The following is a 23,902-nucleotide window of genomic DNA, read 5'->3' on the forward strand; positions in this document are numbered from 1 at the left end:
TCTTAAACTTCTACTGTATATCAGGTTCATATAGCTTCTCAAGAAGACGAGGAAGTGATTGTGATTCTCACCTTGAAGTCTAAAACTTAGCTAAGAAATGATTGCGTGTAGTTTCCACAGCTGATCGATGAAGTGACAAAGACCATTAGCTAGAACTGAATATGATTCTGTCTTGCTGCTTTTGTGACCTTGAGTAAATCTCTTTTAAGGCGTAAACAGCATTTTTTAAATGAAGGATTAGGCCAAGGAAATTCCAAGTGATTACCAGAATTTTTTGCTTTATGTGATAGGACTCTGGACCATTCTAGATTTGCTCATTTTCTTCTGCTGATTTGATTGAGACCATGGTGCATGTCCAAGAGGCTAGTGAGAAGAACTGGCTGTGAGTGAGGTCTGATGGGAGGCTGGATTACACACAGTGGGCCCTTACTCCAAAGCCTGGAAATTTGACTTAATTTTCTTTGACGGTGTCCACAGACTTTGGTGGAGCTTTCTCTAGTAGCCATAGGGGGCCAGAATCTCTTACAAAGCACTTCACCTAAAAAGAACACAGAGTGAGACAGTGGTGCTGAGGAAAGTGGTCTCCTGTGAGCCCCAGGAAGTCCTTCCTGTGCTTTTTTGGGGTTTCACCACTCACTGAATCCTGGCATGTGAGGTGACACTGCCATCCTGAATAGTGTTTAAGGTATGGTCTTTGGAGGCAGATGAATTTGAGCTTCACTACTATTGTGCATTATTTGATCTCAGGCAATTAAGCCTGGAGTCAGATTCTAGTTAGATAGCCCTAAGACAAATACTTATCTTGTCTGTGCCCTGGTGAGCTACTCTGTGAAAGGGCCCATGCAGGGAACTGCTGTACAGTTGCAGTACACATTATATACTTAAAACTGTGCCAGGCATAGACAGGCAATCCTTGAAGGGTAACTCCAGCTATGATTGCTGTTTTTTGTTTTATCATCATTGTACCACCTGGGGCACAAATCAGGTCATTAAAATTACATTTAGACTTCCTTCTTTAAATGACCATAAATTATAACATTCATCCCTATAGTAATTCTTGAGTACTCACATTAATAAACACTAAGTTAAGGGAGGAGCAAAAGGGTATAATTATTTTGCTTTTTAAAAAGAATTCTATGAAGTAATGGGGAATGATTATAAAATTGTATAATATTACTATTTTTCATGTGGTTTACTAGATTATGTTTTTTTTTGTTTTTGCTATGAGGGATCGAACTCTGATCCTTGCGCTTGTGAGGCAGGTGGTGGAACCATTGAGCTAAATTCCTGGCCCTACTAGATTATGCTTTAAGGCTAAATCTCTGTGACCTTGGGTGACCATTTGAAAATACTTAACTGGCTAAATGGTTGAGCTTGGCTGGGACTGTGGGCTTGATCGGCTCTGTGAATGTTAGTGCCAGTCAAGGTGATGTTCACATTTGTTGTGAGTGTCAAAGAGGACAGTCTATGTGAGAGCATAGAGCACACTGCTGGGCACATAGCTGCTGCTTAAATATTTTAAAGGTTTTGTGAATTTTGTAAATTTTTGTAGAATTTTTTAGGCTTGAGTTTAAATCTCAATTGAACACATTTACGTGCTGCTCTGAGAAGTTACCTGGCAGAATTTAGCCTATCCCTTTGTGTCTTTTGCAGTTGGCATTTTGGGGTCCTTTAAACAGCCTTCACTCATGTCTTATAGGCACTGGTTTCTTTCCATCTCCACTTCCTAATTTGTAAGATGAGAAGAGTGTAATTTATCTCATAGGGCTGGTGTCAGGGTTCAGTAATGTGATTAGCACATTTAGAGTGCCTCCCACAGTGACTGGCTCACACTGAGTTCTTTTTTTTTTTTTTCCCCTTTGCAGTGCTAAGAAGTGAATCCAGGGCCTGGATTCAGCAGGCAGGTGCTCTAGCACTACAGCATAGCCCCAGCATGCTAACCTCTTATGAAGGGATAAATGTTAGGGTATTAAAAAAGTCCTTTAGCATTTTCTGTAGGTGCTGTTTGGAGTCTCTACATCCCCACAGGGAGAGAAATTGGAATAACTCTTGGTTGAGCTGTTGGATTTTTTAGTTTTGTTTACTCTTTGCTTGGAAGCAAGCAAGCTAGCTTTCTTTCTTTCTTTCTTTTTTTTTTTTTAAAGACAGATCTTACTATGTATTTGAGACTGACCTGGAACTCACCGTGTAGCCCAGGCTCGTCTTGAACTCACAGCAATCCTCCTACCTCAGCCTCCTGAGTGCTGGGATTACAGGTGTGTGCCACCATGCCTGGCAAAGCTTCCTTGATTTAGAATGCCTGAGGAAGAGTAGTCTATACCTGCACAGTTGAAAATGTGTATTTTCAAACTTTGTTTCAGATTTTGAGGAGTACCTGATTAATCTCATAGACTCCCCTGGGCATGTGGACTTCTCCTCGGAAGTGTCAACCGCTGTTCGAATTTGTGATGGGTGCATCATTGTGGTAGATGCTGTGGAAGGGGTCTGTCCACAGGTAATGGTGTGGTGAGAAAATACTTAACTGGCTAAATGGTGGAGGGAAAGGGGAGAAACTGTTGATTACTGTGGCCTCTTAAGGCATTTTGCTGATAGACAGGTGGCTTTATATTTCACATTTGTTAAATGTTCCCATCTGTGGTAGAGTTAAATCACCACTGTTTTGACGGATCTTAGACATGATGACTTCAACTTAGATCCTTTGAAGTGTCTGTTCTATTCTCTTAGGGATGCAGCATAGATTGGAGGAATGTTGGATTGGGGGGCTGGGGTTCCTGAATTGTGGAGGTAAAAGCATCACAGGAGCTGGTTCTTCTGTAGGTAGGAGGAATTATCTTCTGTTGGCTCCTTGGTCTCTACTTCTGCCTCCACCTAATCACATATGAACACTCCTTTCCTACTTCCCTGTCTTACTCTTCTACTCTTCCAGCTACAGCTGGAAAAATTGACCTGAGACCAGGGGAACATGGGGTTCTGATGGGGATGGAGTCCAGAGTACCTACATTTGTTTCTCTTTTTTTGCTTTATTTATTTATTTATTTTTTATTAAAGATTGCAAACATACATGACAACAAGAAATGAAGATACTAAATAAAAATTTCAAATATATATATGACAGCAAAAAAAGGTTATAAAATAAACAAAAATTTATACAACACAAACTGATAATCCAAATACATTATTAGTTTGATATGATCTTCAAACATTATATGTTCTTTCTCGTTTTCTTTTCATGTAATATTTTTGAAATAATGTATTTACAAATAAAACAAAGTTACATATTATAGTTGAGAAACTGTCCTCAAAATTTTATGATTTATAAACTCCTTGGTTATTATTAATTTGGTAAATATCGTATGCTTGATGATTGTATCACTTACATTTTCTAACAAAACTTCCCACAAAAAAGAAATATATTTGAAATCAAAAAGCAACTAAAAGAGTTCACATTTTTAAGATCAGATTTTTCTGTTTCTATTTTATTATATCCCATACTTTTATTATATATTTTTATAAGCATAACGATAGAATTTAACACCAGTACATATGTAACATTCTTCCCAAACAAATGACTATGAATTAAATCAAGCATGTAATTAAGTACATATGACATTCTTCCCAAACAAATGACTATGAATTAAATCAAGCATGTAATTTAGAGAAATCATAAGGTTGGCAGAGAAACTGTCGATATACCAACAAATATGCAAAATCCTACCACATACATGACCATGTTTCTCATTTAGTAGTCCACACATATGTGTAAAAAATACCCCCCCCACATATACACAATGCATATTTTCTGCAATACAGTATATACTTTGGTATAATAAAACAGTGCAGTGATGTTTGTGATTTGTGTGATTTCAGAAAAACAAATATCATCTTTGAAGCAGTTGGAGAATTTGTAATATGTACCAGATACTAAATGGTATTAATGATTTATTATCCATTTATTTAAGTATAGTTACGATAAAATTTACTTAAAAATTAATATTTGTTATCAGTAGAAAATAGGTACAAAGATATATTGATAACATAACAAAATTTGTCTTAACAAATTTCCAACCAAACAAGCTGTAGTGACAGAAAAGGAAGTTTGCAGAAGGCAGAGATGAAAGAGGAGAATGACAGATGGACCTTAATATTTTTCATACTACTCATATATACAGATTTCCTAAATTCTCAAAAAAGCAAAGAAGATGAGAACCAAAATAGCTCATCAATTTGGTAGACTAACATATAAAGACAAAGATTAATGTGTTGATAAATTTTAAAAATATGAAATGTAAAGCCTGAGATTTAGCTCAGTAGTGCTGCACCTGCCTAGCCAGAACAATGTGCTGAGTTTAATCCCCAGCACCAGGGAAAAAGAAAAAAGAAGAAAAGAGAAAAGGAGCATATGTGCAAACATACTCAATAGATTAAAAATAAATTATTTGTTATCTCTTCCTCTTGAATTGTTCCCTTCACAAGGATGTAGTTACCTTCTTTGTCTCTTTCATTCAGTTTAGGTTTGAAATTTATTTTGTCTGTGAATACCCCTGCTTTTTTCTGGGCTCCTGTTGTATGAAGAAATTTTTCGTTCTTTCACTTTCAGTCTATGGGCTTCTTTTTGCACTAGTTGTGTCTTGTATACAACATGTTATTAGATTTTGCTTCTTAATCCATTCTGCCAGTCTGTTTCTCTTGATTAGTGAATTGAGGCCATTGATATTGATGGTTATAACTGATATGTACTAACTTATTATTGTCATGCTTTTTTCGCCTTATCCTTTTAGTTTTTGACCTTGCCTATTTGATTTGCTCTGTTGAGCCTCGTTTTGTTGTTGCCTTCATTGTCTTTTTCTAGGATATTGTTTAGAATTCCTTTTAATTTTTCTTCTAATGTTTTTAATTTTTCTTCTAATTTTTTTTGAAAATTTACATTTTATCTTTTTTAAAAAAGTCACTTTTGTACTCCACTTCTGAATATGCATGTGTGTTTTGTTTTTTTAAAAGAATAATAAAAGGTTTAAGTTACTCAGATGGAGGAAATTTGGTATACAAAAAAGACGTGCTGTGATTGTCCTGTGGCCTCTGTCCTGATTTCTGTTGAGGGCTCAGATGTCCCCACTGGAGAAGCACAGCCTCTGTTGGGGTGATGTCTGGGGCGGGGGTTATGTCTGGAGTGTCCTGGAAGGACAAGTGACATTAACACACTTGACTTGAGAGTATGAGAACCACATTTACTCTTAAGAGATTGATTGTGTTATGATCAGGGAGGCAAGCACATGGTTTCTGGGGAAATGTTTTACTTTTTGATCTTTGTGCTGGTGTTGTGGGTGTCTGTGTATAATTATTACTTTAACTCATGTGTGTGTGTGTGTGTGTGTGTGTGTGTGTGTTTGTGTGTGTCTGTAGATACACATACATATTTCCACCAGACTGCTGTCTTTATGAGATCTTACTCATTCTTAAACAAGCTGTCAGTTCCACAATTGCAAAGATAATTCTTGCCCATAGTTCTTCGTGCTGTGTTGTATTTATACTTGTGGAGGCCTCATGTCTACTGGTGTAGTCTGAGCCCTGATAAAAGGATATGGGGATGTGTTGGTTGTTAATGGAGATTTCATATGTGTTGTAATTACTGCAATTCCTGACTTGTACATTTCTCATTTTTTTCATCAGACACAGGCAGTTCTGCGACAAGCATGGCTTGAAAACATACGTCCAGTTTTAGTGATTAATAAGATAGATCGTTTGATAGTGGAACTAAAATTCACCCCACAGGAGGCATATTCTCACCTCAAGAATATTTTGGAACAGGTATGGTGTTTTAAAAAGTAGGCTTCGATGAAGAGTTGAGTGTGAAGTGTTGCTGACAGAAAATTCAATTATGTACTCAAAATGGCTGCTGGAGTCTTCACATGTGACCGAGGTAGCATGCTCTTGGGAACCCTTCTGTCTCATAGAGACATCATATACCAAAAGTTTAGATAGTAGGCTGTCCTGCTTAAGACTGGTTTGGTACCATCAGTCTCTAGATGAAATTTTATCCCAGCATTTATTTATGCAGCAGTATACATGTTGTATAAATGAGATATCAAATGCCCATTGTGTGCTAGGGATTGTGAATATCAAGATGGGCAGGTCAGAGTCCCTGTTTTCAAAGAGCTTGTGGTGTTGTGTAGGTGTAGTCAGGGAGATCAGCTGTGTGTGTGTTTCAAGAGCACAGAGGAGGGCCACTTACCTCAGTCTGCGTCAAGAGGGAAGGGACAAAACACCTGGCTAGGGAAGCCTTGAGATGGAAGGAAGGTGAGAGTTGGCTAGGTAGAGTGAGAGGAAGGACATTCAGAAGAGCTGAAATAAGATGTCCAAAGTCATAAGGGCAAATGAGAACATGGTACAGTGTTTCTTCCAAGGAAATTGGTGTAGCTAAAGAATTAGATTATGTTGAGCAGTGACAAGAGATGGGAGAAAGGGAAGACATTGATTTTGGTGAGCCTTGTATGGCATGCTTAAAAGTTTAAAATTTGTTCAAAACAAGGAAAAGCCATTGACAAGATCAGCTTGAGAATGTTTATTTGCTGAAGGGAAGAAATAATATAGAGCCATGCAAAAGAATGTTTGGTGGATTCACTTCCCTGCAGACATAGGCAGAGGTGTAGAAATAGAAATACCTGTCCTGCAGAGAGACCCTGTAGAAGTGATCCATCCTGCTGAGCAAGAGAAGGGCCAGCAGCTCTTCTGGGTGTGAACAGGCTTCTAGGCTGGAACATAGGGAACTTGCAGAATTCTGAGTAATAGGTTCCATTTTCTGTTGTTGGTAGGAAAGATTATTTATTGGAAGTGAAAATAGTTGGGGACTACAGGTTGAGAAGATCTGAGAGAGTGGTGACAATTTCAAATGGTTGATATGAGAAATGGGCAGAGGAGTTGATGAAGGTCACAACTTGGATTTTAGAATTTGGAAACCATGAGTGCCTAGCAGTACTGCTTCTCCATTACTAACGATACAAAGATGACACATTAGCATTTACATCAGTAATAATAATCACAAAAGTGAACTTGCAAAAGCCTGATTTAGTTTTGAATGGATTAATACAGTAAACTATTAATTGATTGTCTCTTCCAATGAGCCAAAGATTATGGCATAAGTGTCTCCTGCTGTGAGTATGCTAAGTGATATGAGTGATACTCTTCCATTTCACCATCTCTCCTAGGTTAACGCACTGACAGGAACTCTTTTTACTTCTAAAGTCTTAGAAGAAAGAGCAGAGAGAGAAACTGACTCCCAAATAAATCCAAATTCTGAACAAGGAGAGCAGGTGTATGACTGGAGCACTGGCTTGGAGAACACAGATGATTCTCACCTTTACTTCTCCCCAGAACAGGGGAATGTGGTGTTTACCAGTGCCATAGATGGGTGGGGCTTTGGGTAAGTTTTTTTGAGTCTAATTAAATCTCTTTGTGGAGTTTACATAAAGTTGGTTTTTTAATACTTTTTGAGATAATTGTAGGTTTACATATAGCTGTAAAAAATAATATGGAGCATTCTCTTGTATGTTTTACTCTCAACCCCTATGGTAAGTAACATCTTAAAAGCAGTAGTACAGTATCACAGTCAGGACACTGACAGTGAAACAGTCAGGGTAGAGAACATTTCCCTGCAAGGATCCCACAGCTTGCTCTTCTGTTGCCACACCTTTCCACCCCCAGACCTTCCTTAATCTCTGACAAACATTACTATTTTCCATTTCTATAATTTTTCATATCAAGAATGGTACAGAGATGGAACTAAGCCTCATGTACCCTCTTCTGGATTGGCTTCTTTTACTCAGCATTGTTGCCTAATTTGTGTGTGTTACCAGTTCAGTCTCCCTTATCAGGAATACTCAAAACTGGAAATGTCTAAGGTTTAGGGCTTTTCAGGTTTTGGAATATTTACACATGCATAATGAGATATCTTGGGAATGGAACCCAAGTGTTCATTTTTATGGTTCATATGCCTCATACACATTGAACGTTATGCAGTATTTTTAGGATGCCCATGTTTTGACTGGGACCTGGCTCATTGAGGTCATGTGGAATTTTCTACATGTGGTGTGTTAGCCCTCAAAAAGTTCTGGGTTTGGGTTTTTGGATTAGGGATGCTCCATCTATAATAGTTTTTTTTTGTTGTTTGCTTTTAAACAATTTTTTTTTATTGCTAGTAGCATTTTGTGGTATGGCTTTATCGAAGTTTAACCATTCACCTTTTTAAAGGACATCTGTGTTTTCTCTGGTTTAGGGTTAATATATTAAGGTGATATATACATTCATGTACAAATTTTTGTGTTAATGTAATTTTATTAAGTTTATTGGTACATTTTAGGTATACAGTATGATGACCTTCATCTTTGGGAATTTGTACCTTTACATGATATATCTTGGTTCTTATTTTTCTCCCATTCCTCTGCCCTCCCTTCAACCCCTCTAACCCTCCTTATTTACAAAGATTTTGTTTTCATTTTTTCCTTTTCTCATATTTATTCCTTTCCCTTCTTTCCTTTCTGCTTCCTCTTTGGACTTTGTCTTCCTATTTCAAATAATCTATTATACATTTTGATTAAGAAGATGTTGGGCTGGGGATTTAGTTCAGTGGTTCCACTGCCTGCCTGGCAAGTGCAAAGTCCCAAGTTTGATCCCTGGTACCAAATAAAAAAAAAAAAAAGATTTATTTATTTAGGTACCAGGGATCGAACTCGGGCCCTTGCATTTGCATGGCAGGCAGCAGAACCACTGAGCCAAATTCCTGACCCAAGTTTAAAAAAATAAATAAATAAAATGGAGTACTGCTCAGCCATAAAAAATTAGCGACATTTATAGCTAAATGGATGCACATTGAGGCCATACTCTTGTGAGGTAAATAGGACACGTGTAAATACTGAACAGTTTCTCTGGTGTGAGAAACAAAGTATAAATAAGGATCAAAATGTAAATATAAATTTTTATTTTCTGGGGTAAAGAATACCAGAGGTGCATTTTTGCTAGGACATATGGTAGTTGTAGTTGCAGTTTGCTCTCTAGGAGGGCCATACCATTTTATGTGCCTATCAGCAGTGTAGGAGTGATCTAGTTTTTCTATATTTCCACCATCACTTGTGTTGTCACTGTTGTTACTTTGGCCATTCTAATGGTGGGATACTGATAAGTTATTGTAGTGTTAATTTTAGTTTTCCTACCATCTATGATATTGAAGTCTTTCCCAGTACTGACTTCCTGTCTGTCCTCTTGGATGAGTTGTCTTTTCCATTTTCTAATCGATTGCTTGTCGTTGTACTGTGGAGTTTCATAAGATCTATATAATCTAAATACTAGTCCTTTGTGTCATATATTCTTGGCAGATACTAGTTTCTCCCAGTGTGTAGTTTGGCTTTACATTCTTTTAACAGTGTCTTTGACAGAGCAAAGTTTTTAGTTGAGTAAAGTCCAGGTTACCACTTTTTCTCTTTATGGGTCTATGCTTCTAGAGTCAAGTTTAAGAACTCTTTGCCTATCCCTAGATCCTGAAGATTTTCTCATTTTTTTCTAAAAGTGTTATAGTTTCATTTCTTACATTTAATTCTGTGAATTATTTTTTGTAGTTTTTATATATGGTGTGAGGATTAGGCCAAGGTTTATTTTTGCTTGTGGATGTCAAATTATTCTAGCACCTTTTTTTTTCTTTTTTAAAGCTTATCCTTCCATGAATTGCTTTTTGTATCTTCATCAAAACCAGTTGGAAGTCAAATGTGTTTACACATACCCATAATCCCAGCGCTCTGTGGCTGAGGCAGGAGCATCACAAATTGGAGCACAGGCTGGGCAACTTAGTGACTTAGTAAGAGCCTGTTGCTAAAAAAAAAAGAAAGAAAAAAGAAAAGAGTAGGATAGAATTAATGAAGGGGGGCTGGGAATATAGCTCATGGCAAAGACGCTGGGTTCAATCTCTAGTTCTAGGGGAAAAATGATATTGGACATATTTGTGTGGGTCTGAGTATTTTGTTCTGTTCCACTGATCTGTTTATTTGTCTTACTACCACATAGTATTGATTATTCTAAGTATAAAGTAAGTCTCAAAATCAGATGGATTATTTCTGTCAACATTCTATTTTAAAATTACCTGTTTAAGTGTCTGTACCTTTTCATAAATTTATATAAATTTATAGTAATCTTCCCTGTACCTGCAAAATAAATGTTGCTAGGATTTTGATGGAAATTATATGGTAAATCTGTATATTAATTTAGGGAAAATTGATACCTTTGTTATGTTGAGTCTTCTAATTCATATTTTTTTAGAGATCTTTTTGTTTGTTTGTTTATTTTGGTACTACTGGAGATTGAACCCCCAGGGCTTTGTGCATGCTGGGTAAGTGCTCTACCACTGAGCTACATCCCTGTCTTGGTCTTAAGTCTGCTAATTCATGAATACTGTATATTTCTCCATTTATTTAGACTTTTGTTGATATCTTTCATGAGCATTTTATAATTTTTAGCATATGAATGCTATGTGTGTAACATGTGTTATACGTGTTATATTAGATTTACACCTTTTTTCACATATGCATGTTGTATTAGATTTGCATCTATTTGTTTTTCATATTCTTGGTGTGTACAAGTATACTTGATTATTGTATGTCCATTGTTTACTGTGACTTTTTCTTATCTTACTGTGCTTGATGGATCTTCCAGCATTCTAAGAGTGCTGAGGGTGGGCATCCTTGCCTTACTCCCAGTTTTGTTTTTTGGTACCACGGATTGAACTTGGGATCTTGTGTTTGTGAGGCAGGTGGCGGAACTATGAGCTAAATTCCCGGCCCATCCTCACTCCCAGTTTAAGGGGAAAACATTGTCTTTTTAAATTTTATTTTTCTATTTTGTACTGAGGATCAAACCCAGGGCCTTCACACTGAGCCACTTCCCCAGTCCTTTTTATTTTTTATTTTGCAATGGACTTGCTAAGTCACTAAGTTGCCTTAGGCTTTTTTTTTCTCATTGAGTTTATTGGTACTTTTTAGGTATACAGTACCGTTACATTCATTATTGGAATCTTGTACCTTCACATGACAGGTCTTGGTTCTCATTTTTTCCCCTTGTCCCGGCCCTCCTTTCACCCCTTCTACCTCCGCCTTTACAAACACTTCATTTCCATTTTTTTCATTTTCTCATATTTTTTTCTTTTCCCTTATTACTTTTCCTCTACCCTTCCCACTTTCCTTACACCTTTAGCCCTTTTCTTCCTATTTCACATTGTCATTTATCTCATTAGGGTCTTTGTACCATTATAGTTTTTCACACAAGAGAAACTATTCGGTATTTACACATGTGTGACTTATTTCACTCAGGAGTGTATCCTCAATATGTATCCATTTTCCTATGAATGAATCTACTTTCTCATTCTTTATGGCTGAGTAGTATTTCATTTTATAGAAAAACCACATCTTTATCCAGTTTGCAATGAGCAAATGGTCTGTTTCCAAGTTTTAGCTATTACAAACTGTGCTGCTATAAACATAGATGCGCATATATCACTGTCATATGATTCTTTTAATTCTTTTGGAAAGATATCCAGCAGAGGGATGGCTGGGTGAAATGGAACCTCTAGTAGCACAGGAAGTAGCAGAAAGAATCAACAACTGGGATCTCATCTTATTAAAAAGCTTCTGCACTGCAAAAGAAACCATCAGCAGAACTACGAGACAACCTACAATCTGGGAAAAAAATTTTACCAGCTGCTCCTCAAAGGATTATTATCTAGAGTATATAAAGAACTCAAAACAATCCGCCCCCCTAGATATAAAGACCCAATTCAAAAATGGGCATCTGAAATAAACAGACATTTCTCAGACAAAGAAGTAAAAGCAGCAAGTAAATATATGAAAAAATGTTCCACATCCCTGGTCATTCGAGAGATGCAGATGAAAACAACACTGAGATTCCATTTCACCCCACAAAGAATGGCAGCTTATCAAGAAATCAAACAATAACAAATGTTGGTGGGGTTGTGGGGAGAAAGGAGCCCTTCAGCATTGTTGGTGGGAGTGCACACTGGTGCAACCTCTTTAATATTTCTTAACCATAGCCATTGTCGAGCTGTGGAATTTTATTTTTTAGAAAAGTGTCTTTGGCTTGGATAAATAATTGTAGGCCTATAATGAAATATACTCTAGTTGTGGGGCTAATTTTGCATAAACAGTGGACCCTTGTCTTAATGAACTCATTTTGTTTGCAAGGGCTGGTTATAACTCAAATTCGTCAATTGAAGGCTCAGTCTTTTCTACACAAGCTTTAAAGTCTGTCTCCTATATAATTTTAGGCCATGCTTTCTTCCAGGCAGATTTCAGTGTCCTTAGAGAGATATTGGCCAAGGATTTCTCAGTTAACCCCTTACAGGAAAGATGTTGTAATGTTCCTTCTAGAAGTTCTTAAGAGTTAAATCTGTATCTGAGACCATTTGGAAGCACAAGCAGCCAGCATTTGAATCATAAGTCAAGATTTTGTTCATTAGTTAAAACTAAAATTCTGGTCGTAACTCAAGTTATGTCAGGCTGATCGTAACTTTAGGGTTCACTGTAATTTGCAGGAATCATAGAACCAGAAATCATGCACCAGGATAAAACAGTGTCTGTTCTGAAATATGTATTGAGATGATCTGGAATGGAAAGAAGGGTTACCAGTTGACTAGGATGCAAGGTTTGGAAATAATGGAACCAATCTCTGGCTTTTCCTTGTCTTCCTATTTATAGTAGTTTATCTTGTAGTTTCCTTTTGACTAAACAGATTTTACTTTGAACAGCATAGTGTAATGTAATGTTTTGTTTGTAAAAAATTATAGCCTTAGTCCATTTGGCATGTGGAACGTCATACTGAATGTAAACAAATTTAGATATACAGTGAAGATGGAAATTATGAACCAGCAGAGAATTTGCAATTTTTCCACATGGTTGCTGGCATGACATTATTACCTTTCTGGACTTCAGTTTCCCATCTGAAGATAAGAATATTGGCCTAAGATGATTTCTAAGAATTTCTTCCAGTTAGTACAGTGAGTGTTTCATTCAGTGATATTATAGGATCATACTTGGTGATTCCTAATTTGAGAGCATTCTGTTAGTGAGCCACAAGGTGGAGGGCTTGTCCTCTTGTAATGGTTTTCATAATTTATTTAATGTTTTATGCTAATTTCAGTCAATCTGGAAAATTGGAAGGTGTTTACTGTGGAAGGAGAAGAAATGGGACAAGTCTTGAATGTATAGAATAAGGGTAACTTGTGTACCACTTTCAACTTTTGACATGTTTAGATACTGTCAGTCAGTAAGTGCGTATTCCCTTGTGTTAGACAAAGTCACATTCAGAGGTAGGCTAGTAGCAAGGTGTCAGTGGACAGGGCAATGGTGGTGGAAATGGAAGCACTGGAGAGCTTTCCTTCCAGTTTTGCTCTGAATTGTCAGTGAGTAGGAAAAGTTGGCTGCTGCAGGTTTCACAAAAGTTGGAAAATGACAACAATGCTTCAGAACTTACTATCGTGCTGTAAACTTTTATATGTAGGACTTTTATACAGTGGGAATTCAGAAGAGTGAGTAGAGGGTGGACATAGATCTGCTACCTAAATCTGTCTTGTTAATTGATGTTAATCCAGCTGAATAGGTGAGTGGGTAGCAGTAAGAATCCAAGTTCCTATTTGAGGTAAGTAGAACTGAGGCCTCAGCTGTATAGAATAAGGATAGGGAAGAAGAGATGATGAGAAGTCCTTCCCAATAGTTTCATTTAATTTTGTGCATCAAAATCTTAGAATCCTGTAAGTAATATTAATCCACTGAATCGATTGTGGTACAGAAGGGTGTGTGGCTGCATAACTTCACACGTAACAGTCATTCAGGAAGATCAGCAACAAAGTAAGTGAGGTCTTGGAGTACGAGGATGTTCTGCCGGTCTCTTCTGAGAATCTTATTTGAGGTTATTCTTAGAGGAAGTGAAGTAAAATAGAACTCAAGAATGGCAAAGTTCTGTTAGAAGCTCTTGGTATTTTAAAATTAGAACTAATGACAGGTAAGTGAATAAAAGCACCAAGCTGTAATAGGGAATGGGTTGGTGTAAATATGCAAATTTTATGAAAGCTGGGATGACAAAAGAATGAAAAGGATAAAAAGTAAGATTTTGAGAGATTTATGTACCCATATGTGTATGCATATGCATGCGTAAATATATCGTGGACTAGAAAAGCTTGATGATAAGTGAACAGATGCTCCACTGTACTTTATGGTTCATAGAGGTTTTAGGAGTCATGAAAATCTTTACATTTATCACTTTTAAAATTAGAAGCAGGATATTTATCTGACATTTTAAAAGATAAAAGAAACTATGGCACAGTTTGGCTAATGCACATCAGCATGTTTTGAAATCCTGTGAACATGAATAGGAACTGCACTACACATCCAACTGGTGCCAACAGTTGTGACAATAAATGTATGAAATTCCCCATTAAGGAGATGAAGTACTTTAAACAAGGAAAATTCATTAAAGAAAACAAATCCGGAAGTGTTCTGTGCAAGTAGATAAACAAAAAGCCTAATGGACAGAGGCTAAACACCAAAGCTTTGGCTTAGATGCATCAATTAAATGTGAACAGAAAGATAGCAAGCTTGGCAATATTAATAATAAAATTCATGCCAAATTAATCATGACATAAAGGTAATTTTTATATGGATAATAGATATTTTAGTAGCAAAGAGCTTAATTCTGTTTATCAAATAACTGGTCGCTTGTTAATTATAGACAGAAATATAGTCCCCATAAATAGTAAAATATTTGTTTTAAGTATCAGTAAAGGGTACACAAGATTAGTCTTATGTTGTTTTTGAAAAGGATTCATACTTAACATATATGAAAATGTAACAAGTTTGATACATTAATCACTTAGTCATTTTCTATAGTTTTAAAGTATCTGAGAATAGACCCAATTTGCTATTCGGAGATCAGAATCTCAGCTTTGTTTATTAAGTCTCCAACAAATATCACCCCTAAAAATTAAGCATCTCTGCAAGAATTAGGTTGAATCCTGCTTGGGAGCTCAGGCCCCATGGGTTGCCTTCTGTTCTTTTCCTCCACCAGTAGACCCTTGGTGCATGGAGGATTACAACCTGCCTGGCACGATCTGGTGTTGCCAAATTAAAAGCTGCAGAAAGTCTTGATTTGCATCTGGAAGCAAGACTATGCCCTGCTGCAGGTGTTTGGGACCTCCAGAAACCAGAAGTAGACAGCTGTCTCCTTTGTGAAGTATAGCAGTTCTCCCCAGGGACTGAGTCTTTCACCTTCTCTTCATTCTGTTCCTTTTGGTGTTTCCTTATTGGGAAAGGTACAGAAGTCTCCTTGGATGGAGATGTGACTTGTGGAGAAAAGGGGTTTCCTCCAAAAGGCAAAAATATTCATAAATTAATATACAGATTTTATAGAAATCAACATTTTGGCAAATTAAAAAAACAAAAGCCTGTGCTGAATAAATATTGAATCAAATCGGAAATTTACAATAAAAAATTTACAATAACAAATTACTTAGAAAGTAATGGCCCCTTGAATTCAGCTGCAGAGTGTCAGTAGCTGTAATTTGGAATTTGTTACACCTCTGAGAAGGGTCACTGGTTATTTATTTTCAGTAGTTTCTGTAGTGTCTGGTTTTGCTTCTAAGCTGCTGCTTGATGGTTTTCTGATTCTCACTGTAATCACTGACTTCTGCAGCACAGCTTTTTAAGAATGACACCAGTGGGCTTACCTCAGTTGTCATTAACTTCTATGTTTTAGCTGTACTACATTTTGGCTGACCTGTAAAGAGTTGTCTTCTGTGTACTAACATTGGGTTCTTTCTACAATGCAAGAAATGGAAAGATCTTTTAAGTACAAGTTTTACAGTGGTTTTGGATTCACATCAAATTTGAGGGAAAGATAGAGATATTTTACCAATTCCTTTGCCCCCACACGTAGATTCACTGTTACTATTAGTGTATCTGTTGCAATTGTTTAACCCACATTGACACATAATTATCACCCCAAGACCTTATTAGTTCTCATTCTTTGTTTTATACTTTGCACGTTTGGACAAGTGTGTAATATCATGTATTTACCACTGGACTACCATGCAGAATAGTTGGACTGCTCTGAAGGTCCTCTGCTCCACCTACTCTTTTCTCCTGTCCCCCATCCCAGAGCAACCTTGGATTTCTTTACTATCTCCATAGTTTTGGCTTTTTAAAAATGCCATGTAGTTAGAATTCACAGTATATGTCCTTTTCACATTGGCTCCTTTTTTTGGTACCAGGGATTGAACTCAGTGTCTTGCACTTGTGAGGCAGGCGTGGTCCTACATTGGCTCCTTTGACTGAGTAATAAGTATTTAAGTTGCCTCCTATTTTCTCATGGCTTGATAGTTCTTTTTTTTGTTTGTTTGTTTTTGTTTTTGTTTTTGTTTGTACCAGGGATTGCACTTGGAACCTTCCTCTTGAGAGGCAGGCAGTGAAACCACTGAGCTAAATGCCCAGCCCGATAGTTCATTTCTTCTTTTTTTAAAAAAAATTAATTTTATTGGCACATTTAATGTATACAATATATTGGCATTCATTGTTGGAAATTTGTACTCTCACATAATCAATATTGGTTCTTATTTTTTCCCCATTACCCTGCCCTCCCTTCAACCCCTCTACCCCTCCCTATTTACAGAGATTTTGTTTTCATTTTTTCCTTTTCTCATATTCTATTTCCTTCTTTCCTTTTCCCTAACCCACCCATTTCCCCTTCCTCTTTGTCCCTTTTATCCTACTTCACTTGCTCCTTTCAAGTGTTAACTGATTGTGCTGCTATGAATATGAGTGCATATATGTCACTATGGTATGATTCTTTTAATTCTGTAGGGAAGGTACCCAGCAGGGAAACAGCTGGGTCAAATGGGACTTCCAGTCCTAGTTCTTTGAGGTGTCTCCATACTGCTTTCCACAGTGGTTGCACTCCTACCAGCAGTGGAGCAGTGGTCCTCTTTCTCCACAGCCCTGTCAGTATTTGTTGTCGGTTGATTTCATGATAATCGCCATTCTTTCTGGGGTGAGGTGGAATCTCAGCCTTATTTTCATTTGCATTTCTTGAATGACCAGTGATACTGAACATTTTCTCATATGTTTAATTGCTATTCTACTTCTTTGTCTGAGAAAAGTCTGTTCATTTCAGATGCCCATTTTTGGATTGGGTCTTTAAATTTGAGGGTCTGATTTTTTTAAGTTCTTTATATTCTTGATAGTAGACCTTTGTCGAAGAACAGCTGGTGAAAAATCTTTCCCACAGTGTAGGTTTTCTCTTCACTCTGTGGTTTTTCTTGCTGTGCAGAAGCATTTTAATAAGAGGAGATCCCAGTTGTTGATTCTTTGTGCTAGTTCATCTGCAACTGAGGTTTTGTTCATAAAATCTTTTCCTATACCAGTGTCTTCCAGTGTTCTACCTAACCTTGCTTCCAGCTGGTTTAATGTTTGCTTTAATATTCAGATCTTTGATCCATTTTAATTTTAGTTTAGTGCAAGGTGAGATACATAGGTTTAGTTTTAATCTCTGGCAAGTTGAAGCCCAGTTTTTCAGCAGCACTTATTAAAGTGGTTATCTTTGCTCCAGTGAGGGTGTTTGGCTCCTTTGTTGAAGATAAGGTGGCTGAGTATGTCTGGAGTTGTTTCTGCATCTTCTAATCTTTTCCACTGTTTCTTTGCCAGTACCATGCTGTTTTTGTCACAGTACTTTGTAGTATAGTTTCAAGTTGGGGGTTGTGATACCCCTGTCTTGTCTTCTTGTTCAGAATGATTTTTTGGATTGTTTTCTCAAGGTCCATGAGGTATGCTGCTGGGATTTTAATTAGGATTGCACTGAATCTATATAGCAGTTTTGGAAGTATGAAAAATTACATTTTCACTATGTTGATTCTTCCTACCCAGGAGCAAGGGATATCTTTCCATTTTCTGATATCCTTATCAGTCTCTTTTTTCAGAGTGCTGTAGTTTTCAGAGTAGAAGTCTTTGATTTCTTTTGTTAGGTTGATCTCTAGGTATTTCAAGTTTTTGGATGCTATTCTGAAAGGAATTGATGACCCCATTTCTCTCTGGTTGAGTCTTTTCTTAGAAAAGCTACTGACTTTTGTGTTTTAACTTTGTATCCAGCTACTTTACTGAATTTGGTTATTAAGTCTAGAAGACTTTTGGTGGAGTTCTTGGGGTCTTCTATGTAGAGTATCATGTCATCTGCAAATAATGACAATTTTACTTTTTCCTTTCCTATCTTTATTCCTTTTATTTCATTCTCTTGTTTAATTACTGTGGCTAATGTTTCCAAAGCTATCTTGAATGAGAGTGCACATCCTTGTCTTATTCCTGATGTTAGCTTGAAGTATTTCAGTTTTTGACCATTTAGTATGATACTGGCTCTTGGTGTTTCATAGACAGCTTTTATCAAATTGATGTAGAGAATGACTTCCAATTTTCTGTAGGGTTTTTCCTCATAAATGCATATTGAATTTTGTCAAATGCTTTTTCTTTATCTGTTGAGATGATCATATTGTTTTTTATCATTGGCTCTGTTAATATGGTGTATTACATTTATTGATTTGTGTATGTTGAACCATCCCTGCATCCTTGGGATGATTCCCACTTGATCAGAGTGTATGATCTTCTTGATGATTTACTGCATTCTATTTGCCAGTATCCTATTAAGGAGTTTTACTTCTATGTTTGTTAGTGAAATTGTCATGTAGTTCTATTTTTTGGTTGGGTCTTTCTCTGCTTTGGGGATCAAGGTGATGCTTGCTTCCAGGAATGAATTTGGGAGTATTGCTTCCCTTTCAATTTCATGGAAGAGTTTAAACAGTAGTGGCAGAAGTTCCCCTTTAAATGTCTTGTAGAATTCAACAGTGAAGCCATCAGGGTCTGGGCTTTTCATGTCCATTAGTATTTGTTTTATATAGTTGGGCACGCTAGTGTTTGGTGCATATACATTTATGATTGTCATCTCTTTGTCTTGGATTGTTCCCTTTACAAGGATGTAGTATCCTTCTTTGTCTCTCTTAATTAGTGTTCATTTGAAATCCACTTGATCTGCAAAGAGGATAACTACTCCTGCTTTTTTTCAAGTTCTTGTTGCATGGAGTATTGTTTTTCTCCCTTTAACTTTCAGTCTATGAGTTTCATTTTGAATTAAATGTGTTTCTTGTATGCAGCATATTGTTGGATTGTGCTTCTTGACCCATTCTGCCATTCTCTTTTTGATTGTTGAATTGAGACCATTAATATTGATGGTTATAATTGACATGATTTTTTCTTTTTGTGGCATTCTCCCCCTTTGCATTTAATTTCTTGTCATGCCTGATGGATTCATTCTGCTGGGCTTCATGCAGTTGTTATCCTTATTGTCATTTCCTATGATACTGTTTCAAAGTTTGTGGAGTGTTGGTTTGGTATTCATGAAGTTCCTCAGGTGCTCTTTGTCATGAAAGTATCTTATTTCTTCATCAATTTTGAAAGATAGTTTTGGACAGTACATCTTAACTGGGTTGGAGGCTTTTTTTCTTGAGGGCTTGTGTTGAGAAGTCTTCCATGATTCTGTTGGGTTTTCCTTTGTAAGTGATTTGTTTCTTTTCACTGACTGCTTGTAGAATTTTGTTCTTCTGTTGGGTGTCCGAAATCTTAACTATTATATACCTATGTGTAGATTTTTTTTTTTTTATCATGCCTAGTTGGAGTTCTATATGCCTCACTTATCTGTATGTTAAATTGTTTTGGGGGAGTTTTCTGCTATTACTTCTGCAAAGAGTTTTTTTTTAATTTCATTTTCACTTTCTCCTGTTTCTTCATTGACTCCGATCAATCTTACGTTATTCTTCTTTGCATCATCTAGCAGCAGTTGGATCGATTTCTCATGGTCCCTTCCTATTTTTATGAATTTTTTCTTTCCCCGTTCACTAATTGCAATCCTAACTTCTGTATCTGAAATTCTGTCTTCACATTGGCTCATTCTTCTTTGTAAACTATGAGTAGAGTTTTTAATCTCTTGGAAACCTGTTTGCATCTGTTTTATGGATTCTATTTGTTTCTTGTTTTGAGATTCCATCATTTTCCTTAGCTCCTCTGTATTTTATCTGTGTTCACTCTGGATTTATTAATCATGTCTTGCACTGTGGGCACAATCTCTGCTGTTATCTGAGAAATTATTTCTGACTTCATTTTTTCCAGATCCTTTTTTGTTGCCAGTCCAGGTGGTTGAGTATCAGATTGTTCCATCTTTTTTCCCTTTAAGGTTGCCTTAGGTGATCTGGAAGTCTGGTTTTGGGACTTGTTTCCATGTCTTCTCATTTCAGCAGATGAAGCCCGCTGTGCTTTTATTGAGACAAGTTTTTGCTCACCCAGTGGTCTCCAATTCTTAGCAAGTCACTAAGAGGCCTTTTCTCTGCTGCTCACCAGTACACCAATTCCTGGGTTCCAACCACTGATGCTTTGGGGAGGGCCTCTGACTGAATCTTATGCTCCTGTGCAGCTCTTTCCTGAGCGTGCCTTGGCTGGACAGATTTGCCTGAGCCTCTGGGGTCAGGGTGGATCCCTAGCTGGGATCTACCTGCAGCATTGCTGGCCTGGACCACACCACTGTACCCCGGAATCTGTGCACACTCACCAGTGCTCCTAATAGTTCATTTCTTAGTGATGAATAATATTTCATTGTCTGATTGTACCTCAGTTTGTTCATTTACTCATTAAAAAATACCTTAGTTACTTCAACAGTTTTGAATGGCCTTCTATAACACCCATGTGCAGGTTTTTGTGTGGATATGTTTCAACTAGTGTAATGACTAGAAACCATGGTTTGTGTTTGTTATTTCCTATTGTAAGGGTATATTTAGTTTTGTAAGTAACTACTCATCTGTCTTTCAAAGTATCTGTGCCATTTTGCATTGCCAACAGCAACTAATGATGTTTCTGTTTATCCACATCCTTGCCTGCCCTTAGTGTTTTCTTGACTCTGGATTTCAGCTATTCTAATCACTGTGTAGTTGAGCTCACTATTGTTTGAAGCTTCTGGATGACATGATGTGAACAAGTTTGTTTGCTTATTTGTCATCTGCACATCATCTTTGGTGGGGCGTCTGTTCCGATATTTTGCCTTTTTCTTCATTGCATTTTAGGAATTCTTGTGTTTTGGATAACAGTCTTTTATCAGGTGTCTTCTGTAAATATTTTCTCACATTCAGGCTTACCTTCTCATTCTCTTGACAATATCTTTAACAAAGAAAAATTTCAAATTGCAAAGAACTACAGCTGATCAATTTTTTTTAAACACATTATCCTTGTAGAGTGCTATTTACAAAGTCAGTCACCAAATCCACAGCCCCAGTTTTTCTCCTGTGTTATCTACTAAAGCAGTGCTATAGTTTTGTGTTTTACATTTAAGGCTATGATCCATTATAAGTTAATTTTTTTGTTGTTATGTAAGTTCTTTTCTTTTTAAAAAATATTACTATTTTGGCACATAGCTGTCCAGTTATTGAAGCACTTGTGTTGAAAAGACTGTTTTCTCCGTTATGTTGCCAGGGCCTCTTTGTTAAAGATCAGTTGACTGTATTTATGTGGGTCTGTCCATTGATCTATTTATTCTTTTACCAGTAGCACTATGTCTTGATTACTATGACTTTTATAGCTTGAAGTTTGGTATAGTTAGTATGTTCAATTTTGTTCTTAGTATTGTTAGCTATTCTGGGTCTTTTGCCTCTCCATGTAGTTTAAAATCAGTTTGTTGTTACTCACAAAATTGTTGCAATTTTGATTGAGGTTGTATTGGCTCTGAAGATGTAGTTGGTAAGAATTGCCACGTTGACAGTATTGAGCCCTTCCTGACTATGTATAGGTATCTCTCTATTTATTTAGTTCTTTGATGTCTTTTATCATAGTTTTGTAATTTGGCTCATACAGCTTTTATATATATTTTGTTAGATTTCTACTTCAGTGTTTTATTTGTAGGGGCGTTAATGTAAATGGTATTATACTTTTAATTTTAAATTGCATTTGTTCACTCCTAGTATATAAGAAAGTGATTGACTTGCATATTAACCTTATATGTAACCTTGCTGTAATTGCTTATTAGTTCCAGTGGTAAGTTGATTCTTTTGGATTTTCTACAGAGACGATTGTGTCATCTTTAAACAGTTGTGTTATTTCTTCCTTCCTAATCATATAGTTTTCTTTCCTTTTCTTACAGCGTTAACTTGGGTTTTCAGTATAGTGTTGAAAAGAAGTGGTGAGAGAGGATATTCCTGCGCAGGCATCTTTTAAGATACTGATACTTGGACAGTTCTAGATTCAACCTTAGATTAAACACACAGTTCCCTGTGTCTCCTAGGTCCTTTATTCCAGGCAGTACAGTGATACACAAAGCAACTTTAGGTGTTGATTGGCTGCTCTACCATAGGTGGAGGCTGTGATGCTGGCTGCTTTCTCCATGGTCTGATAAGTGTGTATGTTTTCCATTTAGTACAGGATGCTAAGAAACTCATTTGGACAAGTACTAGCTCTAGAGTTAATTTCTTTTGTGAGCACTGTTACATATAGCAGTGAAGTCCTGGAATAAGGCTCTTTTTGTTGGCACAGATGTCATGGTCAGTTAGCGCATACATTTCCTTGGCCTTTCTTCCTTTTATCTTTTTTATATGTCAAAATTAAGAAAGGTACATATAGCATGAATTCTAATTCACATTAATAATGAATGTTGGATAAAAACATGAGGTTTAGAAGCACACTGCTTGAGTTTGAGCCCCAAATTACTACTGTGTAGTGCATTTATGCTTGTTACCCTTTTCTGTAAAATTAGGGCAATTTGTACGATAATTGCAGTGATTATGTTTAGTAATATATGGCAAGAACTCTGAATAGTACCTGGTGCAGAAGCACCCAAGTGTTAGCTGTACACATATTTATTGTTGTTATTAATAATATGAATTCTTGGTTTTCTTTCAGAATTGAGCACTTTGCCAAAATCTATAGTAAAAAAATTGGTATCAAAAAGGAAATTCTTTTGAAAACGCTGTGGGGAGATTACTATATAAATATGAAGGCTAAGAAGATTATGAAAGGTGATCAGGTAATGTAGTATGTGTCTATTTTGACTGTTGGTCATAGAAAGCCTATACTGTAACATCTTTAGTAGATGTATTTCAGCTGTAGTTTTTGTGGCTTGAGTTCATGGGGCACTTTTTACTCTAGATAATTTGGAAAGTCTTAGGAGTTTCTGATTCTAAGTACTGCTTATAGAGTTCTTAATCTTTATAAATATACTGAGCAAGCTAGGCATGGTGGCATTTGCTTGTAGTCCCAGCTACTTGGGAGGCTAAGCTGGGAGTCTGAAGCCAGTCTTGGCAACACAGTGAGACTCTCTCTCAAAAAAGTAAATATACTGTGTGAGCAAAGAACTGAATTTTTTTTTTTTATTAAGAATACTGAAAGTTTCAGGTCTTGGGCACTTAAAGACAGATATTTTGCATTTACATTTGTATACCTCCTTAAGCATGTCTCTTGTAGGTACCACTAGTCACCACGTATTGGTGAGGAGAGGCAAATTCTTCCTCTACCCCAGCCCTCTGTAGATAGAGGTAATGTTGGACTGCTTTGAGCCTATAACCTCAAAGGAAAGTTTTCTTAATGCTTTATATTTTAATGTAAAATTCAGGATTTTATAAATTTTTTTATATGCTTGAAAATCATATACTATATTCTTTTCAGAAATTACAAGTATGAGGCTACAGGAAGGAAAAAAAAAATCAGAAGCCAATCCTTCTATTGGTACAGTTTTAATAATGCCCTTCATTCTTTTTTTTTTTTTTTTTTTTTTTTTTTTTTTTTTTTTT

At 36.6% G+C, this 23,902-nt stretch overlaps 1 protein-coding gene across 4 annotated transcripts in view; it reads left to right on the plus strand.

Annotated features, from left to right (window-relative positions):
- The window catches only part of Efl1 (elongation factor like GTPase 1), a 133,672-nt gene that overhangs the window by 11,309 nt on the left and 98,461 nt on the right, over window positions 1-23,902 (plus strand). For all 4 annotated transcript variants that reach the window (XM_010621178.2, XM_033761117.1, XM_010621180.2 and 1 more), the window contains exons 5-8: window positions 2,361-2,494; window positions 5,668-5,805; window positions 7,203-7,417; window positions 23,016-23,139. In XM_010621178.2, the coding sequence (XP_010619480.1) occupies window positions 2,361-2,494; window positions 5,668-5,805; window positions 7,203-7,417; window positions 23,016-23,139 (611 nt within the window). The remainder of the gene's footprint in view (window positions 1-2,360; window positions 2,495-5,667; window positions 5,806-7,202; window positions 7,418-23,015; window positions 23,140-23,902) is intronic.

This window comes from Fukomys damarensis, unplaced genomic scaffold (assembly GCF_012274545.1).
Source record: "Fukomys damarensis isolate Sample0158 unplaced genomic scaffold, DMR_v1.0_HiC HiC_scaffold_7, whole genome shotgun sequence".
NCBI classification, from domain to species: Eukaryota; Metazoa; Chordata; class Mammalia; order Rodentia; family Bathyergidae; genus Fukomys; species Fukomys damarensis.